We start from the raw sequence: 27,975 nt of genomic DNA, 5'->3' as shown, positions 1-27,975 counted from the left end.
CGGGGTGTCAGTGCGTAACTTCCGATGGTGGCAAGATGGCGGAAGCACCGAGCGGGTAGTTGGTGGGGGAGTGGCAGGTAGTGGAGTTCAACGCCCTTAGAATCCCCCACCGTCAAAAACCCAACAGCATCGCCCTCAATTCTGCTCATTATGTAGGTGGCTGAGCCAGCAGGTTAGGGAGCGGCTCCTGTGTTCGGGCGGAATGGCTGCGACCGCGGAACTTTTCGAGGTGGGTCCCTGTCTCGGGATGAGGCGCTGTCTGGCTGTGCTTGTGCTGCCCCATTGTCAATGCTGGCAACCCAGTCTGCTTCATCTCGGGCCTCCGTGCTTTCGGTAGTCAGGGAAAATGGCTGACTATCCAGATGTGTTAGCACGGAAATAAGCTTTTAATTGTTAACTGTCATTGTAAGGGTCTAATGTTTTAGCGGTTGGTTGTTGTACTATGCTCGGGGACACCCATTGCACTGTAGTTAATTCAACAAAATCAGTTACTATAACTGATTCACAGGATCATCGTGGCTCATCGTGTTTATATTATTTTGGCTCATCGTGTTTATATTAGCTCAGCTGAGAATATCTGTTCAAACCTTGCTTCCCTGCTTGTATTCAATTCATTTTAAGTGGAATAGTGTCTGAACAGTTTATAATTTGAGCACTACTTTAAGTAATGGTCTATAAAAATGCATTCTTTTAATTTCCTGCGTCGAGATGATCCTGAATTAATGTCCTCTTTTAGTGATCCATCAGATAATGAAAGCAGTATTGTATTGTTTCGTCTGAAACTGTTAATTTTAAAAACGTTGATGCAACCCTTTCTATTTCAGTGAAAAACAGACTTAATAAATATTTTTCTCAACTGTAACTTCTGGTATAATAGTGAATTTTACCTTTTTCTACGGTTTTAATGTCCTGCCTTAAAGGGCACCTATAATTTCAGTCATTACTTCACTCAATACCATCCCACAGTTTTAAAGACAAAACTTAACATTTGCTTCTATTTTGCTCCCTTTTACTTTGCAGGTTTTGATTTCATTGTGTTATCAAAACTTAATATCTGTTCTGATGGTGCTACTTTTGAAAATGGTGCTTCTGACATGTCTGCTTTTTCCTTAACTGAGGTTTCCTCCTGTCTGTGGTTGACAGGGCACTCAACTGGGTTTGACCCATTTCTGCATCTCACCCCTTCCCAGAACCACGATAGGGTCCCCTTTATCCTCACTTTACATCTCATCAGCTTCCACATTCAAAGGATCATCCTCTGCTGTTTCTGTCAAATCCAACGTGATGTCACTATGAAACCTCCTTAATTTTGGCCTCCTGTATTCACTGTTCTCCTCTACATTGGAGAGATTAAACACAGACTGGGTGACCACTTTGCAGAACACCTTTGCTCAGTCTGCAAGCATGATGTCAACTTCCCTGTTGCTTGCCATTTAAACTCAGCATCTTGCTTTCATACACACATGTCCATCCTTGGCCTTTTGCAATACTCCAGAAGCCCAACTCAAACTGGAGCAGTGCCTCCTCTTCTGATTAGGCTTGTTACAGCCTTAGGACTCAACATTGAGTTCAACAACTTTAGACTGTTCTCCATTTTGACCCTTTTTTAATATGCAACACATTTATGTCCTAATGCTTTTTTTTAACCTTTATGCAACTACTAGCACTTTTTACTATTAACACTTTCTCTGTATTGTAACCTACGCATCTTCGTTGCAGTCTCCTCTAGCTCCCACCAACCACTGACCTTCTACTGTTCTCCAGTTGCCCCATCCCCTCTTGTACGGTATTATCCATCATTTTTTCTCTCTCTCTCTTTAGCTGTGAAGAAGAATTTATATGGATTCAAAGCATTAAGTTGCTTTCTGTCTCCACAGATGCTGCCAGACCTGCTGGGTTTTTCCAGCATTTTTTTGTTTTTCTTTCAAATTCTAGCATCCACAGTATTTTGCTTTTATTGATACACATGATTGGTTAAATCAAGAATGGTTTTTTAGCTACTGTATTTTACGAGTTATCTTAGACCTCAGAAGTATTCAGAATTATATTAATCTGTTGGCAACAGTAGTTTAATGTATGACTATTGGCTGAATTGTCACAATGCAGCTTATATGTATTTCATATGAAATTGTAAATCTTAAATGTAATTGTATTTATATTACATATTAACATTGTGGAGATTACTGATGGGCCAGATTTCTTCATGTGCAACAATGACATGATTAACGTGTTGAATTATTAGGAACACCAAAATGGAAGGCAACAGTCTTAAATTCCATCAGTGTACTTACCAATAGAGGAGAACCCAAATCCACATAATGGAAAATCGAAGCTCATGATGTAGGGTGTAATATATTGGCAGGGATAGAAGGTTGGTGAGCTAACAGGAAACAGTAGGCATTAATGAGTCATTTTCTGGTTGACAAGATGTAATGAGTGGTGTGCTACATGGACAAATGCAGGATCCTCACCTTATTACAGTTTATATAAGTGACTTAAATGAAGAGACAAAAAATACAGTTGTTATATTTGCTGATATAAAGATAGGTAGGAAAGTTAAGTTGCAAAGATGATGTATGGAGGCTACAAAGGGATATAGATGGGTTAAATGAATGGGCAAAAATCTAGCAATGGAGTATAATGTGGGAAATGTGAAATTGTCCATTTTGGTAGCAGCCCAGTTTACTCCTCCATCACCTTTGATACCCTCACCTCTTCTCATGCACAGGAGATGCAGTGTTACATTACTGACTGTCTTTAGTGCATTTATTCATAAAATGAAATGTTGCAGGTGTACATCTCTAGACACCATTCAATTTTTGTGTTCCTAAGTGTCGCTTTGTATAAGCTCCAGCAGCCATCTGATCAATGCCCTCCAAATGCATGTACTTCAATTGATACAGTGCAACACCTGCCCTTTTACCTTCTCATCGTCCACGGTCCAAACGTTCCTTCTAAACGAAACAGCCGCTAACTTATATTTTCAATTTTGGATACTGTATTTGCTACGCATGATGTGGTCTCCAGGATGGTAACGCTTTCATTCAGCTCATAAACCTGACTTTGAGCTCCTAGTTGTCTGCCATTTTAATTCTCAGGTTAACTTCAGTTGTTGGCCTCCAGCACTCAGTGAAGCTGAGTGTAGGTTTGAGGTACAGCATCTCATCTTTTAGGTACCTTGGAATCTTTACAGATCATAGGTAACCATTGCCCCCCTTTCATTTTGAATTTTTTCGATTTTTCTTTTTGGATGGAGCTGTTGGAAATGATTTTCCCATTTACACCTCACAACATGTCTTTTATTTCTTTACATCTCTCACCCCCTTTTGTCTTGTACCATCATCCTTTTGGCATTTGATCTCTCCTTTCTTCCACCCCACCACTCACTTCCCATACCTCCTATGCTTGCTTTAAACCTGCAGATCTGAATTTTTCCAGTTCTGAGAGGTCATTGACCTGAAACTTTAGCCCTCCCTCCACAGATGTTGCCGGACCAACTTGAGTATTTCTGGGATTTTCTATTTCTGTTCAGATTTGCAGTATTTTGCTTTTATTGCTTTGCTGCAGTTCCTTCCAGATAAATACCAGTTCAAACCAGCTATGTTATTCTAATATGAAGTACATGCGACTATTATATATGCAGCCTTGATCTAAGTATAAATGACCCACTTGTACATTTTTATAAATGTCCTGTTAAATAATTGCAACCACAGCCAACCTACGTTTTTAACACTTGTAGAGCTCGTGTTTTGTCAAACATGGCAAAAGTGCCCAGGAGGCTCAGTTGGATTTTTTATAATTACCATAATAGATTTAGATATTCAGTGTGTATGAACATTATGGTCTGTAATCAAAACATTTTGAATTTTAATTGCTTGGAGTGGACATCTGTATGTAGCTGTAACTACTCAGGTAGTAGCTATGCAAATCATTCATTGATTCAAGGGCTTTTATTTATGTTACTACATTGTTGTGTATAGCATTTCTTTCATTATTTCTTGGGATGTGAGCATTGTTGACAAAGTCAGCATTTGTTGTCCAATCCCAGTTATCCTCGAGATGATGATGATGATGGTGACCTGCTTTCTTGAACTGTTATAGTCCACCTGATATAACGACACCCACTGTGCTGTTAAGTAGGGAGTTCCTGGATTTTGACTCAATTAAAGTGGAAGAAAAGCGATTTAGTTCCATGTCAGGGTGGTGAGTGGCTTGGGAGGGACCTTGCAGGTGGGTGATGGTGTTTCTATGCATCTGTTGCCCTTTCTCTAGATGGAAGAGTTCACAGTGCTTCCAAAGGGGGCTTGGTGAGTTACTGCAGTGCATGTTGAAGATAGTACATACTAACTGCCACTGTGTGCCAGGGCTGGAGGGGGTGAATGTTTGTATTGGTGGATTGTGTGCTGATCGTGAGAGTGTTGTTGGTGCCTCCGGGCAAGTGGAGAGTGTTCCATATCTTGGGAACCCTTCTTTCAATGAAGGCAGACATAGATGATGATCATTGCTTCCAACAGGCCAAGTAGCCTTCGGCCAACAGAGTCAAAAAGCTTTTAAGGATCAGGATCTCATGGTTTACTGGGCAGCAGCAATCCCTGTGCTCCTATATGCTTTGAAAACTTGGATGACCTCAAAGAATGCAGTATCACCATCAGTAGTGCCTTTGCAAGTTGCTATAAATCAATTGGCACGAAAGGCAGTCCAACAGCAACGTCCTCTCCCAAGCCAACACGCCGATCATCGAGGTGCTAAACACCTAAAACCAGCTTTGCTGGGCGGGACATGTTGTTTGTATGTCTGACATCAGAGTCCAGAAGCAACCGTTCTATTCTGAACTTGGTCATGGCAAACAACTCACAGGAGGACAGTGGAAATGTTTGAAGTGTCCTCAAAGCATCCCTGAAGAAATCAAACATCACTGCAGACTCATGCAGTCCTTAGCTTGTAACTAACCAAAATGAAGAATGTTTACTCAGGAAGATGCGTAATGCATTGAAGAACTTCATTAGGAGAGGCGGCATAGACAAGTTGGGCTGAAGGGCTGTAAACTCTATGACTATGAGGAGCATGCGGAAGCAATGTTGATATATTGGAGAAAGCCTGCAAATCCCCTAATTCCTCATTTGCTTGGACCTTCAAACACTAATTGCCTCACATTTGGAGAATCTGCTGATTGCAAATCTACTGGCCATCTTGGAACTCATTGAACTGGAGTGGAAACAAGCTGTCCTCAATCCTGAGGGATTGTGTGCTTTGTAGGTAGTGGACAGGATTTGGGAGTCACGAGGTGAGTTGCACTTCATATTCTCAGCATGTGACCTATTTTTGTAGGCACAGTCATTAAACGGCGGGATAGTTCTGTTTCTGGTCAACAGTGACCCCCAGGATGTTAACAATGAGGGATTCAGTCATGGTAATGCCATTGGATGTCATGGGGGGATGGTTAGATTCTCTCATGATTGTATATTGGAGTTCTCAACAAGCGGTCTCCTGTATTTAAAGTTGTGCTTCCAATTCCAAACAGGTTTTTCATTTCTGTCATTGATGATACTTTGTAGAGATTACTTACTTAATTGGCAGGATAATCTGAATTGATTAACTGCAGGCCAGTTTTGTTTCTTGTATTGACTGGTTCAATAATGGAAATGGAGGAGGGGGGTGATTTTCTGAGCAAGATCTTGAATAGGGAATACTGTATGAATATGGTTGGGAGAAATAACATCAACATTAAAAATGGGCAGATGTTCTCTGCCATTTCCCAAACAAAATCTCATGGGGAAAACATGCAGGAATATGGGGAAAGAGCAAGGAAGTGGGACTAATTGGTTATTTCTTTTGAAGATCTGCCATTGGCACAATGGACTGACTTCCCATACAGCATTATTCCATGAAAAGCAGAAAAAATTATGTCACAGAGGGAGGCCGTTTGGCCAATTGTGCCTGTGTTGACCAAGAAAACGCATCCAGACTAATTTTACCATTCATCTCTTAGCCTGTAGCCTTGATGTTACAGCACTTCAGATGTTTTTAAATGTAATGAGGATTTCTGCTTTTACCACCCTCTCGGGCAGAAAGCTCCAGGTACCTACTATTATCCAGGTGCAATAGTTTCTCAGCTTCCCTGTGATCCTCTTAACAATTAAGATCTAAAGCCTCCTGTTGTTGACATCTCTACGAACAGAAATAGATCCTCTCTGTCTAGGCCCCTCAGAATTTTATACGCCTCAGTTAAATCTCTCAGTTTCTCTTCATTGTATATCCAATCTTTGCCAGAACTGGAGAAGTTACGCTACTTCCTCATAAATCTCCTGTGTATCCTTTTTGTTGTGATGACATCCTTCCTATGACACACCTGGAACTGTGTGCAGTACTCTAAATATCTTCTTGTGCTATACAGTTCAAGCATAACCTTTCTGCTCTTCTACTCTATGCCTCGGCCACAACAAAAGTATCTAATATACCTTCTGAGCCACCTTATCTGTCTGCCTTGCTTTCTTCATCATCCTGTGGACATGTGCATCAAGGTTCCTCTGTTTCTCTACAATTCTCATTATCCTTCTATTTGTCATGTAATCCCTTGCCTTGCTTGCTGTCTGTAAATGCGTTACCTCACACTTCTGTGGATTGGATTCCATTTTACTCTTTTTTTGCCTACCCGACCAGTCCATTAATATCTTGTCGTCTGCAGCTTTCTTCCTTTCTCTCAACCACAAGGTCAATTTTTGTATTATCTGCCAACCTCTTAACCATGTCCCCAGCATACAAATCTAAATCACTGTACACCGCAAACAGCAGGGGACTCTACTCAATCATATAGAACTACCTTGGAAACAGCCTTCCAGTACAGAAATGCCATGTGACCATTACCCTTTGGTTTCTGATGCTGAGTCAATTTTTGCATATATCTTGCCACTTTCCTTGACCAGCCTACGATATGCAACCTTTTCAAAAGCATTTTTAAAATCTATTTAACAGCATCAAATGAGCTATCCTCGTTGACCTCAAAACATCTGATCATGTTAGTCAACCAAAACCTCTTGCTAAATCCATGCAATCTTCCTTGATAGTCCATACCTTTGTAAACTACGGTTTTACTGTCAGAATTTTTTTTGATAATATTTCACCTATTACCAAAGTTAAGCTGACTTGCCTGTGATTTATTTGGCCTTTTTCTTAAAGTTTGTTTATTCACAAATGAGGCTTACATTAACACTGCAATGAAGTTACTATGAAGTCGCCACAGGCTGATGCTTGTTCAGGTCAATGCAACTAACCACGTCTTTCAGAATGTGGGAGCACCCAGCAGAAACCCACACAGACATGAGGAGAACATGCAAACTCCACACAGACAGTGACCCAAGCCAGGAATTGAACCTGGGTCCCTGACGCTGTGAAGCAGGAGTGCTATCATGCCACCCTCCCTTTTTAAACAATGATACAGTAGTAGCTGTTTTCCAATCTTCTGCCGTATAGCTGTGGCCAAAGAGAATTGGAAAATGATGGTTAGGGCTTCTACTATTTCTTCCCTTCCTTTTTTTGACCTGGAATGCATTTGATCAGGACCTGTTGGTTATCCATTTTCCTGGCTCCTGAACTGCTTAAGATTTCCTCCCTCACTATATCCCATCAAATATTTCACACTCTGCCTCAACCACAAAATCTGTATTGTTGACCTCTTTAGTGAAAACAGCTGCAAAGTATTCCTTAAGAACCAGGCCCATATCATGCTGCACCACAGTTGTTACCTTTTTTGGTTCCAAATTGGCCTTAATATTTATTGATAAAATGTCTTTTGGTTTTCCTTGGATTGCAGTGGAGGATCTTTAAGGAGATCTTTCTTGGTGCTCAGCAGGATTCCGGGGAAGTGTCGGAAGATTGGAAAGCGGCTAATGTTACGCCGTTGTTTAAGAAGGGTGCCAGGCAAAAGGCGGGGAATTATAGGCCGGTTAGTTTAACGTCTGTTGTAGGTAAAATGTTAGAATCCGTCATCAAGGAGGAAATAGCGAGGCATCTTGAGGGGAATTGCTTGATAGAGCAGACGCAGCACGGTTTCGTTAAGGGGAAGTCGTGTCTGACAAATTTATTGGAGTTCTATGAGGATGTGTCTAGGGCGGTGGATAGAGGAGAGCCGGTGGATGTGGTCTTTCTTGATTTTCAGAAGGCGTTTGACAAGGTACCTCACAAGAGGTTATTGCAGAAGGTAAGGGGGCATGGAGTTGGGGGTAGGGTGTTAGCGTGGATAGAAGATTGGTTGTCAAATAGGAGACAGAGCGGGGGTTAATGGGTGCTATTCGGATTGGCGGTTGGTGACTAGTGGAGTGCCCCAGGGGTCGGTGCTGGGGCCTCAGCTATTTACCATTTATATAGGTGATCTGGAGGAGGGAACCGAGTGTATGGTGTCGAAATTTGCTGATGACACCAAGATTGGTGGAACGGCAAATTGCGCGGAGGGTGTGGAGAGTCTGCAGAAGGACCTAGATAGGCTGGGCGAATGGGCCAGGAACCGGCAAATGGAATTTAATGTCGACAAGTGCGAGGTGATCCACTTTGGTAGGAATAATGGTAGGAAGGACTATTACTTACGGGGCGAAAAACTGCAGCAGGCGACGGTGCAGAGGGACCTCGGGGTCCTTGTGCATGAGTCGCAAAAACCCAGCTTGCAGGTGCAGCATGTGGTCAGGAAGGCGAATGGGATGCTGGCCTTCATAGCGAGGGGGATTGAACATAAAAGTAGGGAGGTCTTGCTGCAGCTGTATAGGGCATTGGTGAGGCCGCAGCTGGAGTACTGTGTGCAGTTTTGCTCGCTGTATTTACGCAAGGATATTTTGGCCTTGGAGGGAACGCAGAGGATGTTTACTAGGCTGATACCGGAGTTGAGGGGGTTGAGCTATGAGGAGAGGCTGAATAAACTAGGCTTGTACTCGTTAGAGTTTAGAAGAATGAGGGGAGGTCTCATTGAGATGTATAAGATGATGAATGGGATGGATAAGATAGAGATGGAGAGGCTCTTCCCGCTCAGAAAGGACAGTAGGACTAGGGGGCACAGCCTCAAGATAAAAGGGGGGCGGTTTAGAACGGAGTTGAGGAGGAACTTCTTCACTCAAAGGGTGGTGAATCTCTGGAATTCTCTGCCCGTTGAAGTGGTGGAGGCTGCCTCGCTAAATATTTTTAAGACGCGGGTTGATGGGTTTTTGATAGGCGAGGGGATTAAGGGTTATGGGGAGAGGGCGGGAATGTGGAACTGAGACATGACAGATCAGCCATGATCTTATTGAATGGCGGGGCAGGCTCGAAGGGCTGGATGGCCTACTCCTGCTCCTATTTCTTATGTTCTTATGTAATATGTTTGCATACTTTCTCTTTACTTCTCCATTTCCCTTTTAATGTCGCCACTGCACTTTCTACCTTAGTTGCGTCAACATTACAGACTAATATCCAACATCATAGTGCTAATATTAATCAGACAGGACCTGCTGATTATGGTAGTCCTGATGATTTTTATTATTTCATGTTGGGCGTTACTTGCTCAGCTAACATTTTGTTGTCTATCCCTAATTGCCCTTTAACTGAATGGCTTGCTAGGCCATTGCAAAGTGCAGTTAAGAGTCAGCCATATTGCTGTGTGTCTGGAGTCACATACAGACCAGACCAGGTAAGGGTGACCAATTTCCTTCACTAAAGGGCACTGTGATCCTGATGGGTTTTTACAATAGTTTCATGTTCACTGAGACTAATTTTCAAATCCAGATTTTATTAATTGAAATTAAGTTCTCCTTGCTGTTATGGTTGGGTTGAACCAATGTCCCCAGAGCGTTAGCCTTGGCCTCTGCCTTACTAGTCCAGTCACATTATCATTACATCACAATCTTCCCCCTGAAAAACTTTGTAAATGTAAATAATCTAGATATAGATCTTGAAGACTTCAAGTGTTAGGGCTTCTGACTGTTTGTTTCATATGGCAGCTTGTTCCATTCTGGGATTGTCCTTGGGAAGTAGGATTGTTGAACCATTGTCTTCGAAACAAATGCTCTTGTACTTTGCGAAGATAGCTCCCTTATGTTTTGGTATTGCCACGGGACACTTGGTGCTGTGAATTCCCACCAGCTTATTCCAAATCTTATAGAACCTTAGCCTACTTTTCTTGACGGTGATGATTCCCATTCCAAATCTTTAATCAAGTATGTGACAGTCTTGTATTTCCCAAACTGATTCATCAGAATCATGCAACATGTCTTTGGATCAATATTCCTCCTTGGCATCTGACAAGTTTTCATTTTTGCTTTATCCTGTGCTATAAGCTCTTTTACATCCAGCTGGTTGGCTTTGGGAGCCTGGTGGGGAAGGTAGCAGGGTGCGATATTGGTGGGTTGGTATTAGGATTTTTGATTTGGGTATTTTGGAGTTTCGCCCTTTTTTTTTCTTGAAAATATTTACTCCAAATCAGCATTATTTTTAATACTGCAGTGGTTAATGAGCATCGAAACAGAGATGATAGAAGCAGGAGGAGGCCATTTGGCCCTTTGAGCCTGCTCTGCTATTCATTTACGATCATGGCTGATCATCCAACTCAATAACGTAATTCTGTTTTTTCTCCATAAGTTGATCCCATTTGCTCCAAGTACTATATCCAGCTGCCTCTTGAATACTTTCAATGTTTTGGTATCAAGTACTTCCTGTGGTGCTGAATTCCATGGGCTCACCAATTTTTGGGTGAAGAAATGTCTCCTTACCTCCATCCTAAATGGTTTACCCTGAATTCTAAGATTGTGACCCCTGGTTTTGGACTTCTCTCGCGTGCTCTTCCTCCCCCGCCCGGGAATATCCTCCCTGCATCTATCCTATCAATTCCTGTCAGAATTTTATAAGTCTCTGAGAGCCCCCCTTCAATCAAAGAACAACACAGCATGGGAAACAGGCCCTTCGGCCCAGTGAGCCCGGGCTGCCATTTTAACATTGAGTGCCCTCCTCTACTCATGACCTATGTCTACACCTATTGGGGAAGATTGAGGGAAGACTAATTTGGGACAATTTGTTAACATCAAAGAGCACGTTTTTGGGATGTAGGAGGAAACCGGAGCACCCAGAGAAAACCCACACAATCACGGGGAGAATGTGCAAACTCCCGCAGACACTGGCCCAAATCCACGTATCTGCACAGCAAACAGTGATAGTCACTGAGCTGTCATGTTGCCCGTCAGATGGCCCAGTTTAAGCGTACAGTAACGACGTGAAGCAGTAGGCAACTCTCGAAGCAACATCCAAGAGCAGCCCTTGCATGCCCCTCTGCGTGTATGCTCCTTGTTGGTCAACAAGGCGGACCAAATCACCTGTGAAGTAAAAGAAAAGACATCAATTAGCATGCAAAACTTAGACAGACATTTATGGAACCCCCAGAAGTGCAGAAATAAAGTAAGTGAGCCCAAAGCTCTTGATCTTTATTTAGAAAAGTCTCCTGTATCCCTCCATCTCTAGTCTGCTCATGTGCCTGTCTAAGTAAGCCTTAAACAACCCTAGCGTGCCTGCCTCCACCACCCTAATTGGCAGTGCATTCCAGGCCCCCATCACCCTCTGTGTGAAAAATCTCCCTCTAACATCCGAGTTATACCTCACGCCCCCCACCCTAAGCCCATTGCCCCTCATAATGATTGTATCCAACCTAGGAAAAAGCTTAGCACTGTTCACTTTATCTATACCCTTCATAATCTTATACACCTCTATTAGATCTCCCCTCATTCTTCGCCTTTCTAAGGAGAACAGCCCCAATTTGCCCAATCTTTCCTCGTAGCTCAGCCCTTCCATACCAGGCAACATCCTGGTAAACCTCCTGCGCACGCTCTCCAGCGTCTCCATGTCCTTCCGGTAGTAAGGCAACCAGAACTGGACGCAATACTCCAAGTGCGGGCGAACCAATGTTCTATACAACTGCAACATTATACACCACCTTTTATACTCCATACCTCTCCTTATAAAGGCAAGCATACCATAGGCTGCCTTCTCCACCTGAAATGCCACCTTCAAGGACTTGTGTACTTGCACTCCCAGTTCCCTCTGCGTTTCTATACTCTTAATAGGCCTACCATTTACCGTGTAACTCTCCCCGACATTATTTCTTCCAAAATGCATCACCTCGCATTTATCTGGATTAAATTCCTTCTGCCATTTCTCTGCCCAATATACCAGCTGACCTATATCCCGCTGTATTGTCTGACACTGCTCCTCACTATCAGCAAGTCCAGCCATCTTCATATCATCTGCAAACTTGCTGATCACACCACTTACTCCCTCTTCCAAGTCATTTATGTATATTACAAATAACAAAGGTCCCAGTACTGAGCCCTGCGGCACACCACTAGTTACAGACCTCCAGCTAGAAAAGGACCCTTCCACTACTACTGTCTCCTATTACCAAGCCAGTTCTCAATCCATCTAGACACCTGCCCTTGTATCCCATGAGCCTTAACCTTTTCTACCAACCGACCATGAGGGACTTTGTCAAACGCCTTACTGAAATCCACGTAGATGACATCCATGGCTCGTCCTTCGTCGACCGTTTTTGTCCCCTCCTCAAAAAAATTCTACCAGATTCGTAAGGCACGACCTCCCCTTTACAAATCCATGCTGCCTATCACTAATCAAATTACCACACTCTAAATGCTTATACATCCTATCCCTAAGAATCCTCTCCAACAACTTCCCTACCACTGACGTCAAACTCACCGGCCTATAATTACTCGGGTTATCGCTACTACCCTTTGTAAACAACGGTACCATGTTCGCTATCCTCCAGTCCTCTGGGACCTCACCTGTGTCCAAAGAACAGACAAAGATTTGCGTCAGAGGCCCAGCAATTTCATCCCTTGTCTCCCTAAGCAGCCTAGGATAAATGCCATCAGACCCCAGAGATTTATTAGTTTTAATACTACCTAAAAACCCTAACACTTCCTCCCTCATAATAGATATTTCCTCTAACAGGTCTACAACTCCCTCCAAGACAGTACCTGACAACAGGTCCCTCTCCTTCGTGAATACTATGCAAAGTATTCATTCAGCATCTCCCCCATTCCCTCGGAGTCTAGGCATAGTTCCCCTCCTCTGTCCCTAAGAGGACCAATTTTTCCTCTAACCACCCTTTTATTCCTAACATAGGAATAAAATACTTTTGGATTTTCCTTAATCCTGTCTGCCAAGACCATCTCATGCCCCCTTTTCGCCCTTCTAACTCCCCGTTTGAGCTCTCTCCTACTCTGTCTGTATTCCTCCAATGCTCTCTCCATTCCCAGTTGCTTAGACCTAACATACGCCTCTCTTTTCCTCCTGACCAAGTCCTCAATCTTCCTAGTTATCCACTGCTCCCTGATGCTACCTTTCACATCCTTCCTCATAACCGGCACATGCCTGTCTTGCAACCTTCTCAGCTGTCCCTTAAAAGAATCCCACATGTCGAACGTGGACTTACCTCAAACAACCTCTCCCAATCAGTATCTGTAAGTTCCTGCCTATTCATCTGAACTCTAGCAAAAACAATCCTAACCTAGTCAGTCTCTTCTCATACATCAGTCCTGCCATCCCCAGAATCAGCTTGGTAAACCTTCGCTGCACTCCCTCAAGAGCAAGAACATCCTTCCTCAGAAAAGGAGACCAAAACTGCACACCATAGTCTAGGTGTGGCCTCCTGTATAATTACTACAAAACATCCCTGCTCCTGTACTCAACCTCTCGCAATGCAAATGGCATGTTGGCCTTCCTTCTTTACTGCCTGCTGCACCTGTACACTTACCTTCAGTGACCAGTGCACAAGGACACCCATGTTCCACTGCAGACTCCCCTCTCCCAGTTTACAGCCATTCAAGTAGTAACCTGCTGCCTTGTTTCTGTTTCCAAACTGAAAAACCTCACATTTGTCAAAATTATACTGCATCTGCCATTGATTTGCCCATTCACCCAATCTGTCCAGATCATTCTGAAGGATCTTTGCATCCTTGTCACAGTTCATCTTCCCACCCAACTTGGTATCATTTGCAAACTTTGTGGTGATACATTTTGTTCCCTCATACAAATCCTTAATATATTTTGTGAATAGCTGGGGTCCCAGCACTGATCTCTGTGGCACCCACTAGTTACTGCCTGCCAATTTGAAAAACACCCATTAATTCCTGTGTTTCCTCTCTGCCAACCAGTTTTCTATCTATCTCAATACAATCCCATGTGCTTTAATTTTGCATGATAATCCTGTTATGCGGGACTTTGTCAAATGCTTTCTGAAAGTCCAAATATACCACATCGACTGGCTCTCCCTTGTCAACTCTTCTAGTTACATCTTCAAAGAATTCCAACAGATTTGTCAAGTGTGATTTCCCCTTCTGATCCTGCTAATACTTTTTAACTATTCTACTATAAAGTCCTTGATAATGGATTTGAGAATTCTCCCCACTACCAATGTTGATTCCCAGTTTTCTCTCTACTTCTCTTAAATATTGGAATGACATTAGCTACCTTCTGAGGGGACTGTTCCAAAGTCTATAGAATCCTGGAAGATGACTACCAACGCGTCCACTATTTATAGAGCCACTTCCTTAAGTACCCTGGGATGGAGATTATTAGGCCCTGGGGATTTATTGGCCTTCAATGCCATCAGTTTTCCCAGCACCATTTCTCAGCTAATATTGATCTTCCTCAGTTCTTCTGTCTCACTAAATCTTGCATTCTCCAACATTTCTGACATCTGATTTGTGGTCTGTTGTGAACCCAGAACCAAAGTATGTATTCAGTTGCTTGGTTGTTTTTGTCCCCTATTATACAGTCCCCCATTTCTGCCTGTAGGGGACCTACATTTGTCTTCAAACTCTTTCTCTTCACATATCTATAGAAACTCTTAGTGTCAGTCTTTATGTTCCCTGCAAGCTTACTTTCATACTGTGTTTTCCCCCTCCTTAATCAATCCATTGGTCCTCCTTTGCTGAATTCTAAACTGCTCCCAATCCTCAGACCTTTTTTTTTGGCCAATCTGTATGTTGCTTCCTTAGATTGGATAGTCTCTCTAATTTCCTTTGTAAGCCATGGATTGGCTGTTTTACGTGTTGCCTGCTGCACAGTCTGTTTTAACCCTTATGCGGTGGACAAATAACTATGAGTAGACGTTTTATTAGTACAACCAATATTTATTTAAACCCACACAATCAATAATCATCCACCCAACCAATAATTTATCTTACAGGAAAATACTAAAGTTCAAGTCCAATACAAGACCTTGACTTAACTTTGCGTGACTGGCAAGTACCCAAGCAGATCTTGGCCTTTATCTGTGCATTGGTCTCGGTAGTCATCTGCATATTTTGGTTCTTAGATCTGGCACTCTGGCTCTAGTTAGTCTGTCTCTCTCTGGTCGTCGCTGGCAATGTTCACCATTGTTGTAGTTCATTCATGGGGTCAGAGAGAGAGGGATGCCTGGTTGCACAGCACCCTTTGAACTCTGTTGGGTTTCACATCCCTTTTGGTCATTGCCAATCAATTGATCAGAACTTGATCCCCCTGATCAATAAGAGTCGCATCAAATGCTACCACACTGATCTCTGGGTGTGTCCCCAACGGCCATGTCTGTAAGTGCTGGAGGCACATAGGTCACATACCTCCTTCCTAAGAGGTCACAGTGCCCTTATGTCTGGTACACAACCCAGTGTGACCAAAAAGTCTCTTTCATCCCGGAGATGAAACACCCCAGTATGACATAAAGTTCCTTTCATCCTGGAAATGACCCATATCCTGTTTATTCACTTGTCAGGGTTGCAGTCTGTTTGTCTCTGTCTTTAAACTGCAGCCTGTCATTTTAAGAACATAAGAGCAGGAGTAGGCCATCTAGCCCTTCGAGCCTGCCCCGCCATTCAATAAGATCATGGCTGATCTGTCGTGGCTCAGTTCCACTTTCCCGCCCTCTCCCCATAACCCTTAATCCCCTCTCTTATCAAAAACCAATCAACCCGCGTCTTAAAAATATTTAGCGAGGCAGCCTCCACCACTTCAACGGGCAGAGAATTCCAGAGATTCACCACCCTTTGAGTGAAGAAGTTCCTCCTCAACTCCGTTCTAAACCGCCCCCCCTTTATCTTGAGGCTGTGCCCCCTCGTCCTACTGTCTTTTTTGAGCGGGAAGAGTCTCTCCACCTCTATCCTATCCATCCCATTCATCATCTTATATGTCTCAGAGATCTCCCCTCATTCTTCTAAACTCTAACGAGTACAAGCCTAGTTTATTCAGCCTCTCCTCATAGCTCAACCCCCTCAACTCTGGCATCAGCCTAGTAAACCTCCTCTGCACTCCCTCCAAGGCCAAAATATCTTTGCGCAGGTGCGGCGCCCAAAACTGCACACAGTACTCCAGCTGCGGCCTCACCAATGCCCTATACAGCTGCAGCAAGACCTCCCTACTTTTATATTCAATCCCCCTCGCTATGAAGGCCAGCATCCCATTCGCCTTCCTGACCACATGCTGCACCTGCAAGCTGGGTTTTTGCGACTCATGCACAAGGACCCCAAGGTCCCTCTGCACCGTCGCCTGCTGCAGTTTTTCGCCACGTAAGTAATAGTCCTTCCTACCATTCTTCCTACCAAAGTGGACCACCTCACACTTGCCAACATTAAATTCCATTTGCCATTTCCTGGCCCATTCGCCCAGCCTATCTAGATCCTTCTGCAGACTCTCCACACCCTCTGCACAATTTGCCGTTCCCCCAATCTTGGTGTCATCAGCAAATTTCGACACCCTACACTCGGTTCCCTCCTCCAGATCATCTCTATAAATGGTAAAAAGCTGAGGCCCCAGCACTGACCCCTGGGGCACTCCACTAGTCACCATCCGCCAATCCGAATAGCACCCGTTGACCCCCACTCTCTGCCTCCTATTTGACAACCAATCCTCTATCCACGCTAACACCCTACCCCCAACTCCATGTCCCTCGATCTTCTGCAATAACCTCTTGTGAGGTACTTTGTCAAACGCCTTCTGAAAATCCAGAAAGACCACATCCACCGGCTCTCCTCTATCCACCGCCCTAGACACATCCTCATAGAACTCCAGTAAATTTGTCAGACACGACTTCCCTTTAATGAAACCGTGCTGCGTCTGCTCTATCAAGCAATTCCCTTCAAGATGCCTCGCAATTTCCTCCTTAATGACGGATTCTAACATTTTACCTACCACAGACGTTAAACTAACCGGCCTATAATTCCCCGCCTTTTGCCTGGCACCCTTCTTAAACAACGGCGTAACATTAGCCGTTTTCCAATCTTCTGGCACTTCCCCGGAATCCAGCGGCGTCTGGAAAATAACCACCAAGGCATCCACTATCACCTCCGCCATTTCTTTCAGAACCCTCGGACGCATTCCATCCGGTCCTGGGGACTTGTCCACAATCAGCCCCTCCAGTCTGTCGAGCACCGCCTCTCTAGTAACAGTAATGTCATTGAGACCCTCCAGTCCTACCACCTTTCCATCGCTAACACCCGGCAAATTATTCACGTCCTCCTCCGTGAAGACAGAAACAAAAAAGTTATTCAATACCTTAGCCATATCCCCATCCCCTACCACTAGGTCCCCTTTCTCATCCTCTAAAGGACCAACGTTCACCCTAGCCAGCCTCTTCCTTTTTATATATTTATAAAAACTCTTGCTATCCTTTTTTATATTAAGCGCTAGCCCAGCTTCATAGTTTCTCCTACCCTTCTTTATCAACTTCTTTGTCAATCTTTGTTCACATTTAAACCTCTCCCAATCCTCTTCTCGCCCACTACTCTTAGCTACTCTAAATTCCTCCGCTTTTAATTTAACACTTTCCTTCACCTCCTTCGTTATCCACGGCTTATTACCTCTCCTCCTACTGTCCTTTTTGACCATCGGAATAAATTTCCGCTGAGCACCAAGGAAGATCTCCTTAAAGATCCTCCACTGCTCCTCAGCAGACCCTCCCTCCAACGCGCTCCCCCAGTCAACATTCGCCAATTCTTCTCTCATCCTACCGTACTCCCCTCTATTCAAACAAAGTACGCGTGTCTGGGAACCCACTTTCTTCTCCTCCTCCATCTGCACCAGAAACTCTTGCCCAATTGTCCCAGAGTGCTTTACAAATCGCCATTTTAGATGTCTCGTTTGGCCACATACCCATTTTGCTTTTGTGCCAGACAGGAATAAACAGTTGCTGCAGATCCTCCATGGGTTCCTTGAATGTTTGCCATTGCCTATCCACTGTCATCCCTTTAAGTAATCTCCCCAATCTATCAAGGCCAATTCATTTCTCATATCCTCATAGTTTCCTTTATTAAGAGTCAGCACCCTAATCTCCGAATTAACTACTTCACATTCCATCTTGATAAATTCTATCATGTTACAGTTGCTGATCCCCAAGGGGTCTCATACAGCTAGATTAGCAATGAGTACCCAGTCTAAGGTGGCCTGCTCTCTAGTTGGTTCCTCCACATGTTGGTCAAGAAAACCATCCCGTATACATTCCAGAAATTCCTCCTCGATGGCATTATGGCTAATTTGATTTGCCCAATCTATGTCCAGATTAAAATCACCAATGTTCCCTTATCACATGCATCTCTACTTTCGTGTTTAATGCCATTCCCAACATCACCGTCGTGGGGGGTCTATATATGACATCTACTAATGTTTTTTACCCTTTGGTATTTCTCAACTCTACCTGCACAGATTCCACATTGTCAGAGCTAATATCCTTTCTCACCACGTTAATTTCCTCTTTAACCAGCAGTGCCACTCCACCGCCTTTTCCTTTTATGCCTGCCCTTCCTAAATATTGAATACCCTGGGACATTCAATTCCCACCCCTGGTCATCCTGCAGCCACGTCTCCGTAATTCCAAAAACACCGTACTCGTTTACATCCTATCTGCGCAATTAGTTCGTCCATTTTATTGCAGATGCTCTGCGCATAAAAGCACAGGGTCTTTAACCTTGTCTTTTTAACATTGTTTGCCTTGTTCCCAATTTTTTTCTCTATAGCGCTGTTTGAACTTTGTTCTTGGCTTCTCTTGGTTTTTCAGCTCAACAAGAAATGAGCAATAAATGTGTTCCTGCCATAATCCACGAAGCTTTTAAAAATTCAGTGTAATGACTTGAGTAGGCAGTGATTACATACCAGCTACCCACAAAATCTGATACCAGGATAAAGTAAAAAGTGATTTTAAGAGAAAAATTAGATCTCCATTCATTTCTTATTTAAAAGCTGCTAATATAACTCCTAAGTACTACATTGGCAAATAATTTTAAATTATATGATCAAGTTCTAGCAAGTAGCACGAACCATAAGCCATACTTTTACCTAAAGGTAAACGGGCTAATTTTTAATAGTTCTGAAATCTTTTGCAATTTGTTGTTATCTGAATTTAATCGCAGCTTTGGGGCAAGGAACTGGTGCTGTGAAATTGTTTCATATACTTGTTACTTAGCAGCTCTGGTAAATAGTAGCATTCTTAGCCTTGTGCAGCTAACTGTCAAAAAAAAATCAAATGCCTGATTTCAGTTCACACTTGCTTTGGCAAATGTTGGAAATATTCACAGTTCAGGCGGCATCTGTGGAGAATGAAATAGGTATCAACCTGAAGTGTTAATTCTATTATCGGAACTGGAGCAAGTTAGTGTTGTGACAGGATCAAAACAATTACACAAACAGGAGAAGCGTGGGTAAGATGGGGCAAGAGCTCTTATCTTCATTGGAGATGCTTTATTGATGTATGTTTTACACTGGTTTTATAGCCTAGGATAGCCAGGTGAAAATCATGTCATTAAAGTTGGCCTCAAAACAGTAAATTTTGGTGTAATTTCTGTGCATGTGATCCACAAAATTTTGGCCAGAGTTTTACATTGTCAACTTTCAATAAAATAATAAATGTTTATTTTATGTACATAATGCAGTGCCTTATGTTCAGATTCAGCAAGGTTAGCATAAAAACTTGGTGTGAAATCACATTGGGCATTGCTAACTTCATTGCTATACTTCTGTTTTCCTTTCATATTTTTGTAGATTAAACTTGAATGAAAGTACAAAATAGCTTGCACATATAATTATGCATATACTTATGTGAAATGATAACGTACAACGTCTATTGTTATGCTGAATTAGGATGATGTTAATTGAAAAGAGCCCAAATAATTTATGCAAGATCATACTCACTTACACAAAAGATTTATTGAATTGAAAGTAACATGCTCTTACCTACAAAATTTGGGTTAACTAATTAATGCATAAGTATATATTTTAGTTCTGGAGTTTCATCTATAAACCTGTCCACATCTTTATCTCTTGTTATTCCTTTATGATGCTCCTTCAAACAGTCTCTTTGGCCAAATTTTTGGTCACCTCTCTTAATGTCCCAATATAGCCTGGGATCAAATTTTATACTAATAACACACCTTTGAAGCACCTTGGCTCATTTTACTACATTAGAGGCCCTCCATAAATGCATGTTGCTGTTGTGTAAGAAGGATCTTATTCACTGATCTCTCATGAGGTAACCTCCCTTGTTAACAGGATAATATTGCGTTGATAGAAGTTAATTATGGATAATGTGTTAATGCATGCCTTTTGTAGACTGGAAAATCTTAATGCTTTGCCCAAGGTTTTATTGGGTGTACTCTCAATTTCTCCTAATTAGCGGTGACATAATTATTTTATTAATGCATTATTATATGTGCTAGGCACTTCAGATGTGAATTTCTAGTGGTTAATTTTTATTTTGTTTCCAGGAACCTTTTGATGTTGATGAGTATATTGAACGTCTAGCATGGAGGACGCCTGGTGGAGGTTCCAAAGGTGGAGCAGAAGCTTTTGATCCAAAAAGGTGCTGGATTTTAATGAAAGGTTTTTGTTTTAGTCCAACGTTTAAGCTGTTGCAGGATTGGTATGCTTAGTGTGATGTAGTTAGAGAAATAGATGAATATATAATTAATATTCTGGTCCAGTGCAATTATTTTTGTTCTTTGGGCGCATGAAGTAGAGAGCTTTAACTTGTTAAATGATAAGCTGGGATACAATGGAGTATTTGGTATTTTTGTGCTTCTTATATCATTGCCATTTGCAGCCCAAGACTTTTCTGACTTGACTGGATGGCTGGTTCAAATTTTGCACCTTCGTCCAGCACAGCCCAGGCATTCTTCTCCACACAGCCAATCCCAATTCAACTTAACATCACTACTTTTTCCCATTCATCTTTGATTTCATTGCTCTCAGCACTTTATACGTTTCCAAAATGTAAAAATATTTCTGCGTTTCCTATTGCCCCTGCTTTTAGATCAAATTAAATTAAATAACCTTCCCTTGTTTACTTATGAAACTGTTGAAAGATGTAGAAGTTTTTTGCTCCCCTTTTGAAATTTTAACAGCTGACAACACCAAGTCCACTGCCATTTCCCAATACAAATTTCTGAACTTACTTATGCACTTATAAAACCACTTGATCACAGTTTCAATACAAATGCATGCATTCAGCACCACTTCTTCCTTTTGTTTCTCTCAATTCTTCAGGAAAACTTAATTAAGCTTTGCCCAGCTTAATTAAATTATTTACACACAGAACCTTATTTACAAAATAGCACAATTTTCCCCAAAAATATTTGAAAAATAACAGCTGTCTTCATACTATTTAAGAAATGCTTTGTATTTCTGTTTTTTCTACCAAAGTGGATAACTTCACACATGAGCACATTATATTTCATCTGCCATATCTTTGCCCATTCACCTAAACCTATCCAAGTCCCATTGAAGCTTCCTTGCATCCTCATGACAACTTGCATCCCCATCTAGCTTGAATAATATTTGAAAATATTAAATTTGATCCCCAAACCCAAATCAATTGCAGAGATTTGGGAACAGCTGCGGCTGCAGCACTGATCCTTGCGGTACCCCACTTAATAGCTTGCCATCCTGTGAATTATTTGTTCATACTGTTATGTCTGTTAATCAATTCTCCTTCAGTAGCAGTGTGTTACCCCCAAGCCCATGTGCTCCAATTTTGTTCACTGACTTCCTATATGACACCTTATCAAGAACCTTCTGAAAATACAAGTGCACCACACTCTCTGATTCTCCTTTATCTATGCTACAGGTACCATCCTAAAAACACTCCCAACAAGTAGTTCCACATTCCCGCCCTCTCCCCATAACCCTTAATCCCCTCTCTTATCAAAAACCCATCAACCCGCGTCTTAAAAATATTTAGCGAGGTAGCCTCCACCACTTCAACGGGCAGAGAATTCCAGAGATTCACCACCCTTTGAGTGAAGAAGTTCCTCCTCAACTCTGTTCTAAACCGCCCCCCCTTTATCTTGAGGCTGTGCCCCCTAGTCCTGCTATCCTTTCTGAGCAGGAAGAGTCTCTCCACCTCTGTCCTATCCATCCCATTCATCATCTTATATGTCTCAATGAGATCTCCCCTCATTCTTCTAAACTCTAACGAGTACAAGCCTAATTTATTCAGCCTCTCCTCATAGCTCAACCCCCTCAACTCCGGCATCAGCCTAGTAAACCTCCTCTGCACTCCCTCCAAGGCCAAAATCAGCCATGATCTTTTTGAATGGCGGGGCAGGCTCGAAGGGCTAGTTGGCCTACTCCTGCCCCTATTTTCTTATGTTCTTATTTCCCTTTCTTAAACCCAAATCGCTTCTAGCCTAATCATATCATTATTTTCTAATTGTCTCGTTAACATTTTCCCTGCTACTGATACCAGACAAATAGGTTGTCTTTCTTTCCCTTTCCCTCCCCCCTCCAATAGTTGGGTTACATTCCAGTTTGCAGGAATCTTTCCAGATTCTGTAGAATTTTGAAAGATAACTACCAATGCACCCATTATCTGCAAATGCATCTCCTTCAATGCCCAAGGATGTATCTCATTAGTTCCAGGAGATTTCTGAAACTTCAATTGAATTAATCTTTTTTGAGTAATAGCTCTATTAGTAATTTCTTACAGTCCCTCATTTTCACATGTCCCTATCTTCCCCAGTATTTTTGAGAGATTTTCTGTATCTTCCTCTGTAAAGACAGACAAAAAATAATTGTTCAGTTTCTGCTTGTAATGCAACCATATTTGCCCTTGCTAATCATTTTGTTTCTTCTGTGCTAAGACTTTTACAGCCTGCCAGTATGTTTTGCGCTAGCTTGCATTCATGTTCTTTTTCCAATATCAGTTTCTTAGTCTTCCTATGCTGGATTCAAATTTACTCCCTATCCTTGAGATTACCACTTTTACTGGCATCCTTATAAACCACTTTCCTTGATCTAATGCAATCTTTAACTTCTGTTAGCCATTGACAGCCACTGCTGTCTACTGTAAAACATTTTTGTGTATTTTCTGAATCTACCATAGCCAAATTACTCCTCATCCCGTCACCATTTAAGCCCATGGTCTTAAGTCTGAGATTTAAGTGGGATTGGGTGGGATTTTACAACCTTGCTCAGAGTGAGACCGGAAATTCCCACCTGTGGTCAAAGGACATTTCCATTGTCTGCCCCTCATCCATTCTGATTCCGTGGCAGGCGGGGTGGTAGAATTCTGGCGCATCATTCGGAATGAACTATATCACTTTCAAACTTTGTGTAAAATTCTCGTGTTATGGTCACTATTCCCTGAAGGCTTTTTTATTCCAAGGTTGTTAATTAATCTTTTCACATTACGTAATACTAAATCTAAAATAACCTGATTCCTGGTTGGTTCAACGTACTGTTCCAGAAACCCATATTGTGTACACTCCAGAAATTCTCCTTCACAGCATTAGTGCTAATTAGATTTCCCCAGTCTACAAGTAAATTGAAGTCGCCCATTATTACTATATTACGCGTGTTACGTGCAGCTCTAATTTCTTGTTTTATGTTTTGCCCAATATTGCCACTACTGTTTGATGACCAGCTCCCACAAAGGTTTGCTGTCCCTTGCTACTACTTAGCTCCATCTAAACTGATTCTACATCTTGATCCTTCAATCTAAGAACCTTTCTCAACAATGCACTGATCTTGTTCCTTATTAACAGAATTACCCCACTTCCTTTGCCTATCCTTTCTAAATGATGAATATCTTTGAATATTCAGTTCCCAGTCATGGTCATCCTGTAACCACATCTCTAATGGCAATTAAATCATATCACTTGCCTCTATTTGTGCCTTCCAGTTCTCTAGCTTGTTGCGAATACTGTATGCATTCAGATCAAGTACCCTTAACTTTTTTTTTAATGTTATTTTGTATTCTGATTCTATTTGATGCTTGCCTTTGCTTCATCTGTCTTTTAATTTTGCCTCCGATTGTCCTACATCCTGTTACCAGTTTTGCTCCCCTCCAATCTAAGCTCCCTGTCCAGTTCCCATCCTCCTGCCACTTAAGTTTAAACCTTCCCCAACAACAGTATCTCCCTGGGAAGATGTTAATCCTGGTCCTACGAAGGTGCAACCCACCCATCTTATAAAGGTCTTACTTGCGCCAGAACTGGTTCCAATGTCTCAGAAATTCGGTGTGCTCATCCCACACCAATTCTCTAGCCACATGTTCAGTCCTCTCATTACTGTATTCATTTGCATGAGGCACTGGGAATAATCCTGAGATTACTGTTCTTAAGGTCCAGCTTGTTAGTTTCTTGTCTAAAACCTTAAAATCTGCTTTCAGGATATCGTCCTATGTCCTCCTTCCATTGTTGGTACCTCTGTAGACCACAACCTCTGGATGTTAACCCTCCCTTGGGGGAATGTCCTGTAGTCACTTAGAAATGACCTTGGCCCAGGCACCGGGGAAGCAACATGTTCTTGAGTTACGTCTATGGTCACAGAAGCACTTGTCTATTCCGCTAACCGAATCACCTATGGCTATTGTTTTTATGCACTTCTTTCTCCCCTCCTGTGCAGTTGACTCTCACATGGTGCCAATGACTTAGCCCTTGCAGCACTCCTCTGAGGAATGATAATCTTCACCAATATCCAAAATGGAAAACCAGTTAGTAGCAAGATCGACTTGGGGACTCTTGCAATACCTGCCTGGTTCTCTTAGATGGCCTGGCAGTCACCCATTCACTCTGCCTGCATGCCCCTCGCCTGCATTGTAACCACCTTCCTAAATGTGCTATTCAGTGATTTCTCAGCCTTGCAGATGCACAACAGTGACTCCAGCTGCCATTCGAATTCTGAAATCTGAAGCCCAAGCTTCTGCAGCAGGTGACTTCCTGTAGATGTATCCATGATGTCCCACTTGCACATTTCACTTGGCTGAGCTGCTCTGCCATACTTAAGTATAGAACTATTTATTATATGGCGAATAACTTACCAGTTATTCAGCTTCTTTCCCTGTACTGAATTGAGAACCAAATACTGAAGACAAGAAAAGGTAGAAAAAGAATGGATCACCTCCTTCTCCACCAAATTCCATCACCACTGAGTTCCCAGCTGCTTACTCTATCCAAGCTGTTTCTAGTTTTTAATAAATAACTCATTTGAGTTTCATAAAACACAGACTGTTTTAGTTAACTCACATATTCTTTGCGTGGACAAACTAGAAATATGATAAAACTTTATTAAGCTAGCATAAGCATTTTATTTAAATGGAGTGTGTGTATGCGTGTGCATGTCCCTCCTTACCAGTTGCAGAGGGACCACCAGTACCTCTTTGGGTCACAAATGACCCCATATCATCAGACATTGGTGTCCCATTGAATGAATCTTCAGTGCATATTTGGCTACAAAGTACACTGTATATTTTGTCTCCCTACATGTCCTCCATTTTTTGTTTTTATTATGAATTTCTTTCTGGCTTTCAAAAAGTGTATTTTTTTTGCGTACTGAGAACAATAACATGAAGAATGTTTGGGCGTTACAATTAATGCTCATTTATTGGACAATTCACCTGGAAGGGTGTGAATATTTCACAGTATTTAAGTGCTGGAGCATTTGAGATGCAATTGCTGTGATGCACATTTGCAAAAGATGACTGTTAAAGCGTCCATCAGCGATTAAAATGCGTAGATTTTCTCAAAGTCTTAAGCTCTTTGCTTTGCTTTTTGGTGTGGGGGGTCGCTAAGCAAATTATTGCCATGTAGCTACTGTCCAAGATGTTTAGTTGAGTGTAAAGGACTGGTAAGATTTTGGACATGTGTTGAAACAGTTGGTATCTTTTGTAAGTCTGCTTATTGTACTTAGTGTCCTGATGAGACCACATCTGGAGTATTGTGTACACTACTGGTCTCCTTATTTAAGATCTAAATCCATTAGAGACAGTTCAGAAAAGGTTCACTAGAGTAATCCCAGGAAGGGGTGGGTTGCTTTAAGAGTAAAGCTTGGAGAGGTTAGGTTTGTATCCATAGAGTTTAGGAAAGTAGGAGGTGACTTGATCGAAACCTTTAAGATCCTGAAGAGTATTTACAGGGTGGATGTGGAGAGGATGTTTTATTTTGCTGGAGAATCTAGAATTAGTAGTCACTGTTTAAAAATAATGCTTTGTTTATTTAAGACAGATGAGGAAAAATCTTTTTCTGAGGGTCTGGAACTCTGTCCCTGAATAGGTAATGGAATTAAAGTCTTTGAATATTTTTAAAGCAAAACTAGATAGATTATTGATCAACATGGGGAGTGAAAGGTCATTGTAGGTAGTGTTCGGGTATCTGAGCAGAAATCCCAAGGTATGTTATGAAGCCCCACTAGACCCCAACAATTTTTCTATTTTGGCATTAGTGTGAGGATAAGGTGTTTCACTTCAGATGTGATTCTATTGACACGTTAGGAAACTTTTGTCAAGGCAATACAGTTTAACTAGAACAAATGAATTAGCTAAACTTAAACATGGCAAGTTACAATTCTTAAATGATAACTTATCCCTGGTTTCAAATCAAGCAATATTTCTCTTAGATTTAAATTCCTCTTCAGAGTCGGTTAACAACGCACAGACTTGCGTGTTTGAGCTTGTTTCGTCTGGGGGGAGAGAGAGCGAGAGAGACACACACACAAACACACATGCAGTCTTCTGACAGGCCCAAACATCAACCTCTAGAGAGAGAGAGGGGGAGACAGAAAGAAAGACACCTGTTGCTGCTTTCAGAACCAGGCAGAAATTGCTCTTGATTTTAAAAACACTGTCTCTCGTACAGGCCTGGTTCTGCTCATTAACACGTGACTGTCTCTGTCAATCAACATGAGCAAAACCCCACTCTGAAACCCCAGAAAGAAAACCAAATAAACAAATACATTCGTAAAACAAACACTAAAGTAGCCAAAACCAACTATTTCCCCACCTCCCCCATACTCTCAACATGGAGCTATCAAGATAAAAACCCAAAATGTAACATAATTGCCAGCATACAAATTAGGAACAGGAGTGGACCATTCAGCCTACCTCCTAGCCTGCCCCCCCATATAATAGATTCATGAATGATCTATCTGATTGTAACTTCAACCCAACGTTCTTGTCTACTCGGATGATATTGTGCCTTTAAGAAATGTATTTATATCATGCTTCTTGTGAGAGGTATATTTAAAACTCAGCTGTCCACTGTAAGTGTGAGGTTGTATGTTTTGGCAGAAAAAACAAAAGTGAATTATTATCTGAATGGAAAGCAGATTGAAAATGCTTCTGGGCACAGTATGCAGGTGCAACATGTAATAAAAAAAAGCAAATGGGATGGTGGCATTTATTGCAAAAGAATTGGAATATAAAAGTAGAGAAGTGTTGTCCCAGCTGCATAAAGTATTGATGAGACCAAATCTGGAGTATTGTGTTCAGTTTTGGTCTCCTTATTTGAGGAAGGGAGTGGTGGCATTGAATGCAGTTCAGAGGAGATTCACTAGATTGATTCTGGGGATGAAGTGGTTAACGTATGAGGAGGGATTAAACAGTTGTGGCTTTACTCGATGGAATTGAGAAGGATTGGGGGGGGATCTGATCGAGGTATATAAAATTTTAAAGGGGATTGATAAAGTAAATGTAGACCAAATGTTTCCTCTAATGGG

General features: G+C 42.0%; 1 protein-coding gene across 1 annotated transcript in view; it reads left to right on the top strand.

Moving 5' to 3' along the window:
- The first annotated feature begins 27 nt into the window (after positions 1-27).
- exoc5 (exocyst complex component 5) overlaps positions 28-27,975 on the top strand; it is an 80,875-nt gene continuing 52,927 nt past the window's right edge. Inside the window, exons 1-2 of the mRNA XM_080202759.1 lie at positions 28-229; positions 20,751-20,845. Of these exons, the coding sequence (XP_080058885.1) occupies positions 203-229; positions 20,751-20,845 (122 nt within the window). The 5' untranslated portion in view covers positions 28-202. The remainder of the gene's footprint in view (positions 230-20,750; positions 20,846-27,975) is intronic.

The sequence above is a fragment of the Carcharhinus amblyrhynchos genome, chromosome 14 (genome assembly GCF_965287045.1).
Source record: "Carcharhinus amblyrhynchos chromosome 14, sCarAmb.v2.hapA, whole genome shotgun sequence".
Lineage (NCBI taxonomy): Eukaryota > Metazoa > Chordata > Chondrichthyes > Carcharhiniformes > Carcharhinidae > Carcharhinus > Carcharhinus amblyrhynchos.
The sequence above is the reverse complement of the archived record's forward strand: the minus strand, read 5'-3'. Positions and strand labels throughout refer to the sequence as shown.